At 42.5% G+C, this 20,605-nt stretch overlaps 1 protein-coding gene across 2 annotated transcripts; it reads right to left on the bottom strand.

Moving 5' to 3' along the window:
- Positions 1-1,513: 1,513 nt before the first annotated feature.
- On the bottom strand, positions 1,514-8,387 carry LOC123412578. 2 transcript variants are annotated; one of them, XM_045105528.1, is made up of 16 exons: positions 8,038-8,387; positions 7,866-7,919; positions 7,531-7,764; positions 6,662-6,760; positions 6,523-6,578; positions 6,097-6,205; positions 5,416-5,586; positions 5,060-5,272; positions 4,607-4,813; positions 4,304-4,510; positions 4,096-4,215; positions 3,720-4,013; positions 3,549-3,647; positions 3,052-3,464; positions 2,912-2,964; positions 1,514-1,786 (listed from the first exon to the last, which is right to left on the bottom strand). In XM_045105528.1, the coding sequence occupies exons 1-15, from the start codon at positions 8,107-8,109 to the stop codon at positions 2,931-2,933; spliced, it is 2,382 nt and encodes a 793-aa protein (XP_044961463.1). In that variant the 5' UTR covers positions 8,110-8,387; the 3' UTR covers positions 1,514-1,786; positions 2,912-2,930. The 2 variants fall into 2 exon arrangements, with proteins under 2 accessions (XP_044961463.1, XP_044961462.1); XM_045105527.1 differs by having other exon boundaries at positions 6,097-6,208.
- Between the last annotated feature and the right edge of the window lie 12,218 nt (positions 8,388-20,605).

A 20,605-nucleotide genomic window follows, 5' to 3' on the forward strand; every position in this document is an offset into this window, starting at 1 on the left:
ATGTTCCGACTTCTCATCTTTATTGTTGGAGCGGCCCCAATACGACAATTCATTATGTTTTATTTCTGATGAAAATCAGCTTCCTGTGCATCAACCTATTGGCTAGGTGTCACGTGTCTTTGAGTTCATTAATTCCACGACGATCTTCGATGTCAAAAATAAATGTTGCTAATGTGTAAAGATTAATCGATAAACTAAGTTTGATAGCATGTGTTTAAGACTATCACATCCAAAAAGATAAGATGGATGAGCTTCCTCGTGGCACGCATATCTTCTAGTAAATCTAGATACTAACAACCATTGAGCCTCAAAGATTGCAAGTTATAAAACACACACACACACACACACACACACACACAAACACAAACACGGAATCTGACAATCTAAGGATGCCACACTAGAAAGGTCAAGATATTGTAGATGTTTTGAATTTAAGACTTGATTATGGATAGTGGAAGGAACATAAAAAATGCAACGCTCTTAATGACAACAATCTTACCTCCTTAAGATTCTTGGATGTACATTCCTCTTAACAAAGTGTGGAGGCATGTTGAAAATTGGGTTATACCTCAATCCAAAATGCCATGCATGGTTACGTATGCAGGTGTGGACCTAGAACAATCAAGGAAGGAGCCCAAAAACAAAGAGGAGGATGAAGAGAGGATTGAAATCATCAAGATGAAGAAAAGGAAGCATGCCGAAATTACGCTATTGTTTTGGCAATAAACATTGATGTGTTTTCACATACGTGCAATTTTTTGTGATGGAATGAATTTCATCGAGATCTAGGAGAAATGTAGGGAAAATAACAAAAAACAGTGCTTCCAAAAACAGTTTTTTGGAGCATTGATATTAATTTATTTTTGCCCAGACTCCACAAATGTTGTTTCATCCCAAAAATTTACACATATCTGAAGCACACATCAATGTTTGTTGCCAAGAATGGGCGCAAGTGAGCTCGAGCCCACAAGCTACATGTCCACACAAGAGCTGATACTTGCTTCTACAGATTCTGAAAGTGATCGGCAGGCGTACGGGAAGAGAATAAGGTTGCATGGCAAGGCGTTCAAAAACGAAAGAGCAGCCGCCTAACGAGCAATGAGAAGCTAAGTCCATGTATTCTGCAGCTACATGTTTGCAGGGTCAGGGTTGGGTGTGAAATGCCAAAGTGGGGCTTGGGAGCTGCTTGGTTTATGGAGAAGCACAGGCTCACAGTGATCGGGAGCGACAGCTACTTTGCTTGTAAGGTAGGGCAAGGGTAGTACATGCAAGCTCTGTGCCTCATTACAGAGCAATCAATTGGGCAATCTGTCGCTATTCTCTCTAACAAGCTAACAACGGATGCTAGTTTTTTATGGAGACCTCACATAAAAAAAGAGGTAGCATTCATCTTCGGCACGTAAATGAGACGCAGGTATAAGCCACAGGCATTCAAGGATGCTAGTTTTTTATGGAGACCTCACATAAAAAAAGAGGTAGCATTCATCTTCGGCACGTAAATGAGACGCAGGTATAAGCCACAGGCATTCAACACGATCAATTCAAGTGTGCACCACATACACGGTTGCAAAACTTCCTCGGTATTTTTCTGATTCTGGACTAGGATCGCAGGACAACTTGCCAAAATAAGGTAAAGAGCAGCAATGCAGGTAGGCACTGTTATAAAAGCAATGGTGCACAAATTTTGAATAATGAATTCAACAGATCTTCAGCCATTTGAAACCAAAACTCAGCCAACTTGACATGATTTGCCACTTCACCGCCCATTTTAAACCAATCGGACAACCTACAGTCGGAAAAAATAAGCATGTCAGCTCCATGCTTGGGTTCCAAACTGATAGCATTTGTATCTTCGCTAGTATTTTAGCACCAAACAAGATATCTCTTACAATGTCAGCAAAGGTAAATTATTAAATGTCCCGGAAAGGTGCAAGACCAAGATAACATGCTACTCCCTTCCCGTTTCAAAAATAAGGCGTGCTTAGTTTTTTCAAAAGTCAAATTTGGTATTGTAGATGATGATATTTTTTTCTAAAAACTTGATCAAACATGCACAAATTTGACTTGTGAAAAAACTCATACACCTTATATTCTGGAACAGAGGGAAACAACATATGTACTCCCTCCAGTCCTAAATACAAGACCTTTTAGAGATTTCACTATAGACTACTCCCTCCGTTCCTAAATACTCCCTCTGTTCCTAAATATAAGTCTTTTTAGAGGTTTCACTAGTGGACTACATACGAATGTATATAGACATATTTTAGATTATAGATTCACTTATTTTGCTTCGTATGTAGACCCCTAGTGAAATCTCTTAAAAGACTTATATTTAGGAACGGAGAGAGTATAAATCTTTCTAGAGATTCCACTACGGACTACCTACACTGCAAAATGAGAGTGAATCTACACTCCAAAATATGTCTATGTACATCTGTATGTACTCCATAGTGAAATCTCTAAAAGATATTTATATTTAGGAACGGAGGGAGTATGTACTATAATCATGACATCATTTTATTTTTTCAACTGGGCAATTCCACATATAACTGATTTACTATATACTAGGGATTAAAAGGCATTGCTTCCATTTCATGCAGTCCTTGTACTACATTAATAGCGTTGCAGTTTTTCTGCCTGCTCTTGGTCAGTGCAAGACATGTACATGTAGATGGAACTACTTGAGTGCAAAGTTCCAATTCTTGTGGGTATTTACTACACTCTGGGGACGGAAACCATCTCAAACAAAGAAAGTAAAGCTAAAAACAATAAATCTTTTAGATTAATATACTAGCAAGATTAGAATGCTAAAGTAGACTCAGATAGTATTAACAGTAACAACTATCTATAGTTCAAGAGGGTCTAGGTGATCACCGAGAAACACTTTCTACATCAGAACATATGATCATACCTCAAGACAAGCTACCTACTTATCTTCTTGAACTGTATTCAGTCCCTGCAGATCTGTAATACCGGAGTAATTTGCAGCAGATGAGCATTAGAGAGGCATATCTATCTAAACTTTAACATCAAATATGGAATAGACCATACCTGCCCTGTTGCTTTCCTCCATAACCATGTCTGGCACTTGGGACTTTGTCGTGTGTAGGGGGACCAACTCGTTCATGTCTTCCCCCATTGGCAGCAACTGTGTGCCTCGATGAATGCCCAGCTCGAACTTCATCAGAAAAGCCATTCACTTGGTTTTGATCTCCAAATTTAGCTGCAGTAGAGCCATTTCCAGGTGGCATTGAATTTGAAGATCTGGAATCAACAACAGGCCCTCTCTTTTGCCGAGTGATGTGTGCCACAGGAGTAACAGCAACTGAAGGCAGCAACGATGAGTAAGAAGCAGAAGATGCTGCAGCAGCAGCAGCAGCAATTTTAGCAGCAGCTGTTGTAGCCGAAATGATCTGTTGTGCTCCTTCACGAAGGTGAATGAAGTCTCCCTCAATCACAAAAAGCTGCAGATGCAATAGGTTTATTAATAATAGGAGTTATCATACACTGGGAATATGTATTGACAAAATAAATGCAGGGAAAATAACCTCATTGTGACTAGCCACAAAATCATCAAGCTTCCCGTAATTTTTCTTGTAGTCATGCCAATGAAGAGGGGCCAACATTTTCCCAAGCCTATTTGGCAGCTGCAAAGAATGGACATGAATCAGAGAAGGTTCCACTAAACAAAAGCAAAATCACAGAAGTGGGCCACTCACAGTTGAACTTATCCTGATTCGGTTATCAGATCCAGCAGGGACTGCACGAACAATGCAAGCTAGAAGGGATCTTTCATCTAGAAGGACAGGCTCCTTTGGTGTGCTAGTTAACAGTGGACCCCCACCACCTCCTGCAGATGTAAGTGTGTCCGACTGATTCACAACATTAGACTTTAACTCTGGCGACATATTGTTCATGTGGATCTGGGCTGTTGACCCAGCAGAATCTGAAGCTTGATTCTGCTTCCTAGGTACATGCTCCACAGGCTGCTTGCCAGATGCAACTTTCTCGCCCTGGTTGTACATACAGCATGTGTGATATAAGAGGCTTACACATCAATGGAATTTCATTAAGCAAACAACAGTAAATAGAAACCTTTGATTCCGATCTTTCTTCTTGGCGTTCCAACTTTCCAGTAGAGCTGGCATTCGAAGATGAATCATGGGTCTTTTTCTCTTCATTGTAAAAATGTTCACTAACATTGGATTCCATAACCTGTAAACAGCTTTTTTTACTTCAGCGGGAATTGAATTAAAAGTAGTAGTTTAAAGGGTACACAAATAAAAACAAGTAAACAGACTACCTTTGGTTCATGAGTTGATTCCACAACCACACTCGTGGAACATTGTTCTTGCTCACCATGAGCTGTAAGATGCTCTGGATGGACCACCTGACTCTGCCCAGACGACAGCTCAACATTGTTGCTAGAAGCTGGTTGTAATGCATTCTGATCTGATTGTGATGGGTCATAGTTTGTTGCATCAGGTGTTTGTGAGACAGCTTGTGCTTCCTAAATGAAAGGATTTATGTCGGAATTAGAATGCAGTGTTACTGTCAGTAAAACAATGATACAATGAACAAGGTGCTTGTGAGTAGGATAAATTACCTGTTGATTAAGCCAGTGTAAGCTAGGTTGGACTGTAGGCTGAAAAGTACCAAACTGAGGAACACCAGAGTTGGGCGAGGCTAAAGATTGAGGAATACCTTGAGGATGCAGCATATAAGAATGCATCCCAGCCATCTGCCCAGAAGGAACAAAACCACTTAGTCCCAGTAGTGGTGGAACAACAGGTACAGCATGGGCATTATTTCCCTGAAAAAATATAATCAAAGTGCGCTTAGGAATTATTCGCAAGCAATAAAATAGAACGATCAACAAAACCAATATGATAGCTAAAAATACAAGGGGGGCAGGCAAGGGTAAGGAACACCAACAATAAACAATAAAACACAAGGTAGTCACAATACACTATAACAAAGTCTCGAAGCAAATTTTGTATCGTTGGTGACAGTGACACACACTGATAACTCTACTGAAGTTGCTCAAAATGAGTAATACCTTAAAGGAGTCATTTGCGGACTGATTGCCATCTGATACTGCACTACCATTTGCAGCCATGCTGCTTCCCTTGCTTTGAACGTATGACGATTCAGCTGAACCATCCTGAGCAGCTTGGGAAACATCTTGTTCTCCAGTACGGTCTCTTAATTCAATAAGTTCTAGCTGTAGTCGTTGTATTGTGTGCAGAAAACCTTGCTGCATTTCAACATACTGGGGACGAAGAAGAGGGTCAAGTAAAGAGAAGGCTAATATTACAGAGGAACAACTGAACCATGAAATACGACACAAAGAAATTCATAGTAGAACAAATCAGACATGAATAACATAAGGAAGGCGTCTACTTAACAGCTGACCTGTTGCTGGAAAGTGGCCCAACATTGACCAAACTGATCAGTACGCTCACGCAACTCAGCTTGTAGTGATTGAGACTGCAAGATATCCATTTCTTGAACTCGTGTAATCCAAGCATGAGCATCCCTCAACTGTTCATCTTTATAAAGAATGTTATCTTGAGCAACCCTATGCTGGAAAAAATACAATGTTTATTCGTGAATGCCTGGACATTAAAATACCTGAACGCTAACGCTCGTAAAGAAATGTCCCCACAAACAAATGACATATTTCATTGCTCAGGCATGAATATAACAAACTAACACAACCGCAATAATGCCCAAGAGCCGCTCAACACAAGATAATGTGTGTACCAAGAATAGGATGGGGAACCCTGCTATTATAAAAGATGGGACTATTGAAAAGGGGAGTAACATCCAGCTCATTATATTATGATGTTACTGCGGTACATACATTTTAAGAGACAAGCATGATAATTATTACAGGATTTTATTCATTTTATGAAACTGTCATGTGAATAATTTGAAGCGGAACTTATAACGGTTATTAACGGAGATCAAGTAAAATATGATATTGTAATCCATACACAATCAGTAAAAAAGTTTTGGGTTTTAATTTAATGGGAGCTTACTGCATGGACCATCTAAAATACAAATGAAAACCAAAAGGGTAGAGACGAATACCTGTTCCTCCAATGCAAGATATTGGCTTTCCTTTTCTCGCAGATGTTCTTGCAGATCATGAATCTGTTTAAGATGTTGGGCTCTTTCAGCTTCAGAATTATCAAGCTCCCTTCTGCACAAAATAAGAAACCATCAGACATACATTTTTGGGGTTATGAATTGAAAAAAAATGCCAGCAAACTAAAGCCTATACAGGCATGAATAAATGGCATGTGGTGGTTTATTTTTAGTCAAAAAGGATGAGATCTGGTGATGTAGCTTGACACGTCAGCAGACCATAGAGGAATTGTATAATTCTGATGCATGATCATTCATCTAGAACTCTGGATTGATGTTTTGATTTTTAAGGTGTGCAACTTCAGAAATGTATTTCCAACTTGAGAGATATTGTACCATGCAAGAACATCTACAAGGTACCAACGATACCTGAAACTGGCGATTTCGTTAGTCTGTTCTCTAAGAAGATCTTGATTAGCCCATACCTGCCGAAAAGAACAAAGATGGCAATAAATAACATAAGCATTCAGTGTTAGTACTGCACAATGAAACAATTAAGACCACCAACCGCTTGATGGTCAATCTTCAAAGTATCCAATTCCCTATGTGTATCATTCAATTTCATTTCCAGCTCAAGAATGTACTTCTCCCGTTCATGTAGTTGTTCCTGTTAAATATGAACATCAGTTTTGTTTCCCGTGACAAGGACAACATAAGTTCTGCTTCAATTATATCACCAGACTAGATGCTACATGTGTAACTGAAACAACACAAGGTAACACCCAAGAAAATGTGTTAGTTGAAGTCAGACCAGAAGGCAGATAAGCTAATCTGAAGCTGCCTTGCATCCTACTGCCAACGACTCAAAAAGGAAGGCATACGTAGACAATGTAAGTAGGGGGGAAATTCATTGGAAAATCCTTTTGGATACATTTCATTAGCTAAATTCATGGTCAAAGTCAAATCTTGAAAAGCGTGGGTGCCAAATTTTTGTAGTCAGAGGGGGTACCAAACTACCTATATAGCAGTGTAACGAACCTACATGTGTGCATCACGTAACTATCTTCCGAGCATTTAGGCCATTAACCACCATTCATTTCTCATCAGCAGATAACCACACAAAAAAGGTGAACCGTACAAATACAAGAAAGGAATCCTACAGAGATACACCATCTCTTGTCAACATAACACAGAACTCGGCAGTTAGAGAAAACCAAAATAACAGCGAGCTACAGCGCAATCACCAAAAAGGTGGTAGATAGCTGTCTACCAATATGGCTCTCAAAATAATCAGTAGAATGTACTACTTCCCAAGCAACCACTAAGCAGTACTCCGTATATACCATGCCGTCTGCAATGAACAAGTCACGAGTACTTGTTGCAGCCTAGTGAGTTGGGAAAGACCCGGCACATAAATAAAAGGGAAAGAGACACAACCTTGAGCTTTTCAGCTGCTACTACATGCTCCTTGGTAGCCTCCCCGAATCGGCGCTGCACCTCGATGATCTGTGGGTGGGCGATGGCCTGTGCGCGCAGATCGATCTCGACCTGCTGCAGCTCCTCCCGCTGCCGCACGATGCTCTGCAGGCGCTGCTGCAGGATGTCATCGCTGAGCCCACCGCTCCCATCGATGGTGATCGAGCAGAAGTCGTCCAGCCCTCCCGACTCATCCTGCACCAAGAACCCAATCCGCCGCCTATTCAAACCACGCCAAAATCAACCAAGCAAAGGTGCATTGCTGCGAGGAAGATAGCACACACACACACGCATACCTGGTAGATGGCCCTGCCCTCGGACTGCGCCATCTTCATGCGCTCCGCGGCATCCTAAAGAAACACCAATACAAACAAGACGGAGACGCAGCATGAGAGACAGACGGACGGCGGTGAGGGGAAAGAAAGGGTTTTTGCCGTGCGGGTGGACCGAGGCGGCGGGGGGGACGACCTCGGCGCCATTGGTGCGGAGCGGGGCGTCGGGGACGGCGCGCCACTCCTTGCGCGCCGCCGCGGCCTCCATTTCGCGTCGCTGGCGGGGTCCGGACCGGCTCCCACCGCGCCGGATCGGGATCTGGCGGCGGGGCTAGGGTTTAGTCCTCGCGGCGAGGCCCGCCGTGAGGAAGCCCGAACGAACCGCGGCTGGAGGCCGATGGGGGGAGGGGCTAGGGTTTTACGCGAGCTGCGGATGAGGCGATCGGAAATTCTCCGGGGGGGGGGGGGGGGGGGGATTTGTGCGGGGCGTGCGATTGTGGGAGAGGAGGCGGCGGGATGCCGGGATGGAAAGCACAGGGAGTAGAGACCCCGAGAGGAGGAGTGTGTCTATGTGATTCGTACTAGTGATCTGGTGGTGGGGTCAATCTGTCAGGGATTCAGGGCCCGAGACATACTTGTGCGATGTTGCATGATTGCCTCTTGTGTGCCGTAAGAAATGTACTTCTTAAGATGTACTGTACTTCAGTATTCATATATTACTTGTATTCATAATATTTCCTCTTGTTTTTCGAACAACAAGTATTGTGATACACAGGGAGTAATAGTGATATAAATATGTTACACATACAAGCAACAGAAAATATCAACAAGGGTACAAACGGTTGTATCACTGTTGCATATGTCCTTGCTGTAACTATTAACAAATCATGACCTTCGCCGTCGTCGAAAAAGAAAGGTGGTCCACAACTTTGGCGTTGAAGAAACCCTTGACGAGGAGGCATTAACGAACCACAATAGTCCCAACTACGGAACATTGGATCTATACCCGTAAAGAACATTGACTGTGAGCCTCTTCACCTACGAGTCCAAGGCCAACGCCAACCCACCTTACAATAGGCGGTCGGATCCTCCATCGTCTTGTGCATATCCGCATTAGTCATGACTATCGCATTTCAATAGCTTGGACTCCACAAGACTCTTCCCCGCACCAACCACACCTCCAACGAGCAAGAGCGCGGGCTTGGAGATCATTATTCCTATGAGCACCATCGGCATCTGCCCCACCATGACATCGACGGAGGAAACTCGGAACCTAGAAACCCTAGGACTAAAACACACTCGAACAAGAAACCGGGGCTCCCCTCACCCTCACGATGCCAAGATGGTGATCGTAGGGGAAGGGGCGGTGGGATTGCTAGCGAGTGTCATGTATCTGGAAAATGCACCTCTTTTTATGATCGTGAGAGAGGAGTCGCGATCTATTGTAAGAAAAAAAATTCAATATAGAGGGCATGTTTGGTATCTTGCATTAGAACAACTCCAACAATTCTTCTAAAGGACATTTCATAAATCTTTTCACACGATGATGGTAAAATTTAGGACAAGTTTCCTTAGAACAACTTGGTCATGTTTCGTAAAGTTCTTCCCCTAATTTTTTTTCAGTTTCTATGTTTTATTAAACAACCTAGCTAATGGCCTAAGGTCCTGAATTCAGTGACACATTGATACGTCCATTCTGTATCATTATTTTTTACTATAACTTATGCAGATTCAATGACATCATTTCATGGAATTCTAATGTATTTTATCTCTTAAAATGCAAGGAGTACAAAGAGAGTGGATTACCGGAGAGCTGGAATTATGGACATAAAATGCAACACAAGAAAAAATAATTCTCCAGAGCTCAAAACGTAGCATGGATTTTTGAATAATTATTTCAATATATATAGGAAAATAGGTCGGTATTCCTAAGAGTATGTACTCCTGGGCACGTGGTGCCTTGGGAGTATAAAAGAGGAGTCCTATATATATGAATAATTATTTGAATAATTATGAAGCCATAATGGGCCAGAGAGGACCCATCGGGGCCCCATTGTTGGAAATATGCCCTTGAGGCAATAATAAATTAATTATTATCATAGTTCCTTGTTCATGATAATCGTTTATTACCATACTATAATTATATTGATTGAAAACTCAAATACATGTGTGGGTACATAGACAACAAAGTGTCCTTAGTATGTCTCTACTAGACTAGCTCGTTGATCAAAGATGGCTAAGATTTCCTCGCCATAGACATGAGTTGTCATTTGATAACGGGATCACATCATTAGTAGAATGATGTGATTGACAAGATCGAAACCGTAAGCATAGCGTTTGATCGTATCAAGTTTACTGCTATTGCTTTCTACATGTTAATGTATATGTTCCTATGACCATGAGATCATGCAGCTCACTGACACCACAGGTATGCCTTGTGTGTATCAAATGTCACAACGTAACGGGGTGACTATAAAGATGCTCTACAGGTATCTCCAAGGGTGTGTGTGGAGTTGGCATGGATCAAACTGGGATTTGTCACTCCGTATGACGGAGAGGTATCTCGGGGCCCACACGGTAATACAACATCACAATAAGCTTGCAAGCAATGTGGCTAAGGAGTTAGTCGTGGGATCTTGTATTACGGAACGAGTAAAGAGACGTGTCGGTAACGAGATTGAACTAGGTATGGGGATAGTGACGATCGAATCTCGGGAAAGTAATATACCAATGGACAAAGGGAACTGCATACGGGATTGATTGAATCATTGACATCGTTGGTTCGACCGATATAGATCTTCGTGGAATGTGTAAGAACCAATATGGGCATCCAGGTCTCGCTATTGGTTATTGACCGTAGAGGTCTCTCGGTCATGTCTACATAGTTCTCGAACCCGCAGGGTTTGCACTCTCAATGTTGGATGACGATATGGATATAGTTGAGTTATTGTATTGTTGACCAAGGTTGTTCGGAGTCTCATATGAGATCTAGGACATGACAAGGAGCTTCGGAATGATCCGGGGGTACAGATTGATATATGGGAAGTTGGTAATCGAGTTCCGGAAAAGTGCCGAAAGGTTGCCGATTTTGTGACGCACGTTCCGAAAGAGTTTCGGGGGTCCACTAGGAGGGTCCACCTGTTGCGGAGGGACCCATGGGCTATGAGAGGTGGCACACCATCCCCTGGTGGGCTGGCCTCCCCTCCCACCTAAGGCACATACGGCTGAGGAGAGGTGGGCTGGCCCAGAGTGGGCTGGCGCCCCACCTAACTTGGCAGCCAAGCCACGTGGTGGTCGTCGCCCCACCCTAGGGAAACCCTAGGGCGTCGGCCTCCTCCTCCCCTCCCCATATATGTACTAGAGGAGAGGGAGGGCAGACACACTTGAAAGGACACGACGCAACCCTCCCCTCTCTCTCGTAGTTCTTCTCCACCGTCGTGATCGTGACGGCGCTTGGCCAAGCCGTGCCGAGATCGCACCACCGCTGCCGCCACCACGCTGTCGTTCTGCGGGAGAACTCAGCTACTACTTCACCCACGCTCGTTGGATCGAGGTGGTGATGGTGTCATCGAGTTGCACATGTGTTGAACACGGAGGTGTTGTCTGTTCGGTAGTTGATCAGGACGTTCGTGATTGTATCGCGAGACGGATCGTGATTGGATTGCAAAGATGTTTGACTACATCAACTGCGTTTCTTAATGCTTCCGCTTAGCGATCTACAAGGGTATGTAGATGTGCTTCCCCTCTCGTAGTTGTTGATCTCCATAGATTGGTCTTGGTGAGCGTAGGAAAAAAATTGTTTCCCATGTGACGTTCCCTAAAAGTGGCATCATGAGCTAGGTCCATGCGTAGATAACATGCACGAGTAGAACACAAAGTGTTTGCGGGGGGTGATGCCTAGATTGCTTACTTCCTTAGTCTTATTTTGATTCGACGGTATTGTGGTATGAAGTGGCCTGGACCAACCTCACCCGTCCACGTACGAGAGACCGGTTCCATCGACTCACATGCAACTTGTTGCATAAAGATGGCTGGCGGGTGACTGTCTCTCCAACTTTAGTTGAATCGGATTCAACAAAGGTGGTCCTTGTAGAAGGTTAAATAGCAACTTTAATATCATGTTGTGTCTTTGCGTAGGTAAGAACGGTTCTTGCTAATTACCCATAGCATTCACGTAAAACATGCAACAACAAAGTAGAGGACGTCTAACTTGTTTTTGCAGGGTATGTTGTGACATGATATGGCCAAGGACATGATGAGACATATGTGATGTATGTGATGATCATGTTTTTTATAGATTATCACGACTTGCATGTCGATGAGTACGGCAACCGACGGGAGCCACTTTAATTATTTGTGCCTTTTTGCTTTACTTGATCTCTATGAGTTAGCAATAGTGGTAGAAGCATAGTCGGGGCGAAAATCCCAATAGCGACTCAACGATGGAGATCATGATGATGAAGATCATGGTGTCATGCCGGTGACAATGGAGATCATGTCGGTGCTTTGAAGATGGAGATCAAAAGCACAAGATGATGGCCATATCATGTCACTATTTTGATTTGCTTGTGATGTTAATCCTTTTATGCATCTTGTTTTGCTTAGGACGATGGTAGCATTTTAAGATGATCCCTCACTAAAATTTCAAGATAAATTTGTGTTCTCCCCAAGTGTGCACCATTGCGAAGGGTTGTCGTTTGGAAGCACCACGTGATGATCGGGTGTGAAAGACTCTACGTTCGCATACAATGGGTGTAAGCCAGTTTTGCACATGCAGAACACTTGGGGTTAAACTTGATGAGCCTAGCATGTATAGAGATGGCCTCGAAACACAGGAGACTGGAAGGTCAAGCATGAGTCATATAGTAGATATGATCAACATGGAGATGTTCACCATTGAAACCACCTCATATCACGTGATGATCGGACTTGGGTTGCTGGATTTGGATCACGTGACACTCGAACAACGGGATGGATGTTGAGTTGAGTGGGAGTTCTTAAGTAATATGATTAATTGAACCCATTATCATGAACATAGTCTAAGTTGCCTTTGAAAATTGTGTTGTAGATCAATGGCTCCCGTAGTAGCTCCCGTGAATTTTAATGCGTTCCTAGAGAAAGCTAAAATGAAAGATGATGGAAGTAACTATGCAGACTAGGTCCGTAATCTAAGGATTATCCCGCGACTTCGCAAAAGGCTTATGTCCTTGATGCACCCCTCGAGGTAGCACCCCCTCTGTACGCGTCCACAAATGTTGTGAACGTCGGACAGGCGCATGATGATGACTACTCGATAGTTCAGTGCGCCATGTTGTATGGTTTGGAATCGGGACTTCAAAGGCGTTTTGAACGCCATGGAACATATGAGATGTTCGAGGAGTTTAAGTTAGTTTTTGAAGCTAATGCCCGAATGGACAGGTATGAGACCTCCCATAAATTCTTTGCCTTCAAAATGGAGGAGAATAGTTTTGTCAGTGAACACATACTCAAAATGCCTGGGTACTACAACCGTTTGAGTGAGTTGGGAGTTGAGATTCCACCTGAGACGGTCACTGAGAGAGTTCTTCAGTCACTGCCACCTAGCTACAAAATTTTCATGATGAACTATAATATGCAAGGGATGAACAAGTCACTCTCCGAGCTATTCACGATGCTGAAAGTCGCAGAAGTAGAAATCAAAAAGGAGCATCAAGTGTTGATGGTGAATAAATGACTAGTTTCAAGAAAGGCAAAGGCAAGAAGAAGGGAAACTTCAAGAAGAATGGCAAGTCAGTTGCCGCTCTCGTGAAGAAACCCAAGTCTAGCCCCAAGCCTCAAACTGAGTGCTTCTATTGCAAGGGAGCTGGCCAGTGGAAGCGAAATTGCCCCAAGTATCTAGGAGATAAGAAGGCTGGCAACGTCAACAAAGGTATATTTGATATACATGTTATTGATGTGTACCTTACTAGCTCTCGTAGTAGTGCATGGGTATTTGATCCCGGTTCGGTTGCTCATATTTGTAACTCAAAATAGGAACTACGGAATAAATGAAGGCTAGGAAAGGACGAAGTGACGATGCACGTAGAAAATGGTTCGAAGGTTGATGTGATCGTCGTCGGCACGCTCGCTTTTCGATTACCATCGGGATTAGTTATGAACATATATAATTGTTATTTGGTGCCCGCGTTGAGCATGAACGTTATATCTGGATCTTGTTTAATGCGAGACGGTTACCCATTTAAATCAGAGAATAATGGTTGTTCTATTTATATGAGTAATATTGTTTTATGGTCATGCACCCATGAATGGTTTATTCTTGTTGAATCTCGATAGTAATGATACACATATTCATAACATTGATGCCAAAAGATGTAGAGTTAATAATGATAGTACCACTTTCTTGTGGCAATGCCGCTTATGTCATATTGGTGTAAAATGCACGAGGAAGCTCCATGGTGATGGACTTTTGGAGTCACTTGATTTTCAATCACTTGACACATGTGAACCATGCTTCATGGACAGGATGACTAAAATCCCATTTTCCGGTACGATGGAACGGGCAAGTGACTTGTCATACATATGGATGTGTGCGGTCCAATGAGTGTTGAGGCGCACGATGGATATCGTTATTTTCTCACCTTCACCGATGATTTGAGTAGATATGGATATATTTACCTGATGAAACATAAGTCTGAAACATTTGAAAAGTTCAAGCAATTTCAGGGTGAAGTGAAGAATCATCGTAAAAACAAGATTAATTTCCTGCGATTTGATCGAGGAGGAGAATATCTGAGTTATGAGTTTGGCATGCACTTAAGACAGTGTGGAATTGTTTCACAACTCATGCCACCTGGAACACCATAGTGTAATGGTGTGTCCGAACATCGTAATCGTACCTTATTAGATATGGTGCGTTCTATGATGTCTCTTACCAATTTGCCACTATCATTTTGGGGTTATGCATTAGAGACAACCCCATTCACTTTAAATAGGGCACCATCTAAGCGCATTGAAACGACACCATATGAATTATGGTTTGGCAAGGAACCTAAGTTGTCGTTTCTTAAAGTTTGGGGCTCCGACGCTTATGTCAAAAGGCTTTAGCCTGATAAGCTCGAACCCAAAGCGGATAAGTGCATCTTCGTAGGATACCCAAAGGTAACACTTGGGTATACCTTCTATCTTAGATCCGAGGGCAAAATGTTTGTTGCTAAGAACGGGTCCTTTCTCGAGAAATAGTTTCTCTCAAAAGAATTGAGTGGGAGGGTGGTGGAACTTGATGATGTTACTAAACCGACACTTCAACCAGAGAGTAGCAGGGTGCATGAAGATGTTCCTATGGCGCCTACACCAATTGAAGAGGAAGCTAATAATGGTGATCATGAAGCTTCAGATCAAGTTACTACTGAACCTCGTAGGTCGACAGGGACGCATAATGCTCCTAACTATCTGGATTCCAACAAATGGCTAGAAGCCATGAAATGTGAGGTAGGATCCATGTATGAAAACAAAGTGCAGACTTTTGAAGTATTACTTGAAGGTCGAAAGACTATTCACAACAAATGGATCTTTAAGAGGAAGACGAACGTGAACGGTAATGTTACCGTCTATAAAGTTGGACTTGTGGAAAAGGGGTTTTCACAAGTTCAAGAAGTTGACTACAATGAGACTTTCTCACCCGTAGCGATGCTTTAAGTCCGTCAGAATCATGTTAGCAATAGCTACATTTTTCGATTATGAAATCTGGCAGATGGATGTCAAAACAACATTTCCTAATGGTTTCGTTAAGGAAGAGTTGTATATGATGCAGCTGGAAGGTTTTGTCGATCTAGGGAATGCTGAAAAAGTATGCAAGCTCCAGTGATCCAATTATGGACTGGTGCACGCATCTCAGAGTTGGAAACTTCGCTTTGGTGAGGTGATCAAAGCATTTGGGTTTATACAAGTTTATGGAGAAGTATGTATTTACAAGAAAGTGAGTGGGAGCTCCATAGCGTTTCTAATATTATATGTGGATGACATATTGCTGGTTGGAAACAATATAGAACTTCTCGAAAGCGTGAAGATATATTTGAACAAGAGTTTTTCAATGAAGGGCCTTAGAGAAGCTGCTTGCATATTAGGCATCAACATCTATAGAGATAGATCGAGACGCTTAATTGGACTTTCACAAAGCACATACCTTGATAAGGTTTTGAAGAAATTAAAAATGGATCAGTCCAAGAAGGGGTTCTTGTCTGTCTTACAAGGTGTGAAGTTGAGTAAGACTCAATGCCCAGCGACTAGAAAGGATTGAGAGAAGATCAACTCGCATGCTTCACCCATATGCTCTATTATGTATGCGATGCTCTACACAAGACAAGATGTCAACCTTGCCATAAGTATGGTCAGAAGGTTTCAAAGTGATCCAAGAGTGGAACACTAGACATCGGTCAAGAATATCCTTAAGTACCTGAAAAGGACTAGGGAGATGTTTCTCGTTTACGGAAGTGATCAAGAGCTCGTCGTAATGGTTACGTAGATGCTAGCTTTGACACACATCCGGATGACTCTAAGTCTCAAACTGGATATGTATTTATTCTAAATGGTGGAGCAGTAAGGTGGTGCGGTTCCAAGCAAAGCATGGTAGATGATTCTACATGTGAAGTGGAGTACATAGCTCCTTCTGAAGCAACAAAGGAAGGTGTCTGGATGAAGCAGTTCATGCGGGTCTTGGAGTTGTGCCCGATAAACTAGATCCAATGACCCTATTTTGTGACAACACCGGTGCCTTTGCTCTAGCCAAGGAACCAAGGCTTCACAAAAGGACCACACACATAAAGCGTCGCTTCAATTCCATTTGTGATTATATCCAGTAGGAAGACATAAACATTTGCAAGGTACATACTGATCTAAATGTTGAAAATTCGTTGACTGAACATCTTCCACGAGCAAAACATGATCAACACGAGAACTTTATGTGTGTTAGATTCATTACCATGTAATACTAGATTATTGACTCTAGTGCAAGTGGCAGACCGTTGGAAATATGCCCTTGATGACCCACAAGTGTAGGCGATCTGTCGTAGTCCTTTTGATAAGTAAGAGTGTTGAACCCATCGAGGAGAAGAAGGATCTGACAAGTGGTTTTCAGCAAGGTATTCTATGCACGCACTGAAATTATCGGTAACAGATAGCTGTGTGATAAGATGATTCGTAGCAAGTAGCAGGTAACAATAGTAACAAAGGTGCAACAAAGTGGCCCAATCCCTTTTGTAGCAAGGGACAAGCCTGGACAAACTCTTATAGGAGGTAAAGCGCTCCCAAGGACACATGGGAATTTCTATCAAGCTAGTTTTCATCATGTTCATATGATTCGCGTTCGCTACTTTGATAGTTTGATATGTGGGTGGACACGTGCTTGGGTGCTGCCCTTACTTGGACAAACCTCCCACTTATGATTAACCCCTCTCGCAAGCATCCGTGACTACGAAAGAAGAATTAAGACTAAGTCTAACCATAGCATTAAACTAGTGGGTCCAAATCAGCCCCTTACGAAGTAACGCATAAACTAGGGTTTAAGCTTCTGTCACTCTAGCAACCCATCATCTACTTATTACTTCCCAATGCCTTACTCTAGGCCCAAATAATTGTGAAGTGTTATGTAGTCGACGTTCACATAACACCACTAGAGGAAAAACAACATACAACGCATCAAAATATCAAACGAATACCAAATTCACATGACTACTTATAGCAAGACTTATCCCATGTCCTGAGGAAGAGAAGTGACTACTCACAAAGCATAATTATGTTCATGACCAGGGAGGTATTGAATAGCATCAAGGATCTGAACATATAATCTTCCACCGAGTAATCCAACTAGCATCAACTACAAAGAGTAATTAACACTACTAGCAACCTTACAAGTACCAATCGGAGTCGCGAGACGGAGATTGGTTACAACAGATGAACTAGGGTTTGGAGATGAGATGGTGCTGATGAAGATGTTGATGGTGATGAGTCCCCTCTGATGAGAGGAGTGTTGGTGATGACGATGGCGACTATTTCCCCCTCCGAGAGGGAAGTTTCCCCGGCAGGACGGCCCTGCCGGAGCTCTAGATGGGTTCTGCTCAAGTTCCGCCTCGTGGCGGCGGTGATTCCTCTCGAAAGCCTCCTCTTGATTTTTTTCTGGAACGAAACCCTCCTTATAGCAAAAGAGGGGAGCCAGAGGGCCAACAGGGAGCCCACAAGCCCCCTAGGCGCGGCCAGGGGGGTAGGCCACGCCTAGCAGGCTTGTGGCCTCCTGGTGGGTACCCTCTGGTACTTCTTCCGCCCAATATTTTTTATAAATTCCAAAATAATTCCTCATTGATTTTCACAGCTTTTGGAGTTGCGCAGAATAGGTATCTCAAACTTGCTCCTTTTTCAGGCCAGAATTCCAGCTGCCGGCATTCTCCCTCTTCATGTAAACCTTGTAAAATAAGAGAGAAAAGGCATAAGTATTGTACCTTGAAGTGTAATAACAGCCCATAAAGTGATAAATATCAACATAAAAGCATGATGCAAAATGGACGTATCAACTCCCTCAAGCTTAGACCTCGCTTGTCCTCAAGCGGAAGCCGAGATCAATAAATATGCCCACATGTTTAGAGATAGAGGTGTCGACAAAACAAGAAACGGACATGGAGGCATCATGATCATAATCAGAACAGCAATATCATCATATAATCTCTTATGCTAAAGTGATAATTCCTTCACAAAGTAAAGTATGGATCAAGAACCTTATTGAGAATTAACAACTAATAGCCTTTAATCACTGAAGCAATTGCAATTTATCATAACATCGGAAAGAGTCAAATAAGAGCTTGTAAAGCAAATCCACATACTCAGTCATCCTTTCGTCTTCTACAATTGCTAAAACTCACGGGGTACTCATGAGATCAAAGTTTCAGTTGGACACAGAGAAAGATAAGGGCTTATGGTTTCGCCTCCCAACTACTTACCTCAAGGGTAATGTCAAAAATAAAAATTCATGAGTACTTACTTCCAAGTTGACATATGAATATAGATCTTTCCCTAGCATATGACGTTAGCCAAGATAAAGGCAAAAAAAGGAATTGGTGTCGATCACCACGACTCTTTTAAGGGCAAAAAGTAAAGGTACATGATAGGCCCTTCGCAGAGGGAAGCAGAGGTTGTCATGCGCTTTTGAGGTTTAGATGTGTGACCTCTTAGTGTGAAGGAACGTCACTTTATATTGCCTCCTGTGATAAAGAACTTTATTATGCAATCTATCGCTTTTATGTCTTTCTCATCACAGGTTCGTACAAAGCTTATTTTCCACGCACTAATGGATCATACATATTTAGGGAGAATTTTTTTTATTGCTAGCACCGATGACAACTTACTTGAGGGATCTTATTCAATCCATAGGTAGGTATGGTGGACTCTCATGGCAAAACTGGGTTGAAGGTTTATGATGCACAAGTAGTATTTCTACTTAGTGCGGAAGTTTTGGCTGATATGAGGTGGAAGCAAGCGTCACATGCTAAGGGATCTCTAGTCATATAACATTGTTCGGAACCAAGCAAACATAATTCATTATGTTGTCTTCCTTGTCCAACATCTACTTCTAAGCATGTAATAGTTTAATGAGTGTTCACAATCATAGATGGTGTCCAAGATGATATATTTATATGTGAACTTCTATTTCTTTGTTACTTCCTATTAATTGCAGCAATGACCAAGGTCTACGTTTGTCCACCCTCAACAAGTTTCAATCAACAATCTTTTTATATCTGAAGCCATCACATCCCATAAGATCATTACATGATCTTACATGCTTTTGTTCTTTTATCATTCTTTCTTTAGATCATGGCATGAAGCAATGCCCTTAACTAAAACTCTCTTTATTATATGACTCACGAGCTCGAATACATTGGGGGTGACACAAAGCAAAACTCAAGCCTAGAACACTAAGAACTTTATTCTACTAGAGAAAGTTAAAACCAAAAAGGGTCGAACTAAGAAAAGGTAAAGGCAAAAGATGTGATGGTGATACGATACCGGGGCAACTCCCCCAAGCTTGGCACAAGCCAAGGGGATTGCCCATACAGTGCTTAGTTGTCTTCTTTTGAAGGTGATGGCGGTGGAGTTGTTGTAGAGGTCTTGAACCTGTTTAATTTCCTCTTGAGCACAAAATTCTGCTCCTTCAGATCGTTAATTTCCTCTTTAAGCCTCAACACCCTTTGGCATAATTCTTGCTTACTTTCCTGCAAAATACGAGAAGGGATAAACAAAATCTTAGGCTTCTTCCTTGAGTCAGGGAGGCTTGACTTCTTGAACTCCACATGTGTGTTTCCAGATTGGGGTAGAGGAGACTCCTCTTCATCGGAACTTGTTCCTTCCTTCCCCTTGGGATCATAATCTTCTTCCTCATCAGTGGTCCAACCATAATGATCCAAGTCCCCATAGACTTTGGGGTTAGCAAGGTAATCGGCCACATAGCTCTCCTCCTCTGAATCTTGAGAAGACATCTTGCTCTAAATCTACGGCAGAAACAGGCTCGAAACGAAAACAGAGGATATTTGCATGATACGAGGGTCAGACCTTTCGGGAGAATATATAATGAATTTTTCCTAACCAGAAGGAGTACTTCGCAAGAAAACGGAGTCCGGGAGGCACACGAGGTGCCCACAACCCCCTAGGCATGGCCAGGGGGTAGACCGCGCCTAGGAGGCTTGTCGCCTCCTCGTGCGTTTTTCGGACTACTTTAAATTTTTCTATTTTTCTAAAAATTCCAA

The sequence above is a fragment of the Hordeum vulgare genome, chromosome 7H (genome assembly GCF_904849725.1).
Source record: "Hordeum vulgare subsp. vulgare chromosome 7H, MorexV3_pseudomolecules_assembly, whole genome shotgun sequence".
Lineage (NCBI taxonomy): Eukaryota > Viridiplantae > Streptophyta > Magnoliopsida > Poales > Poaceae > Hordeum > Hordeum vulgare.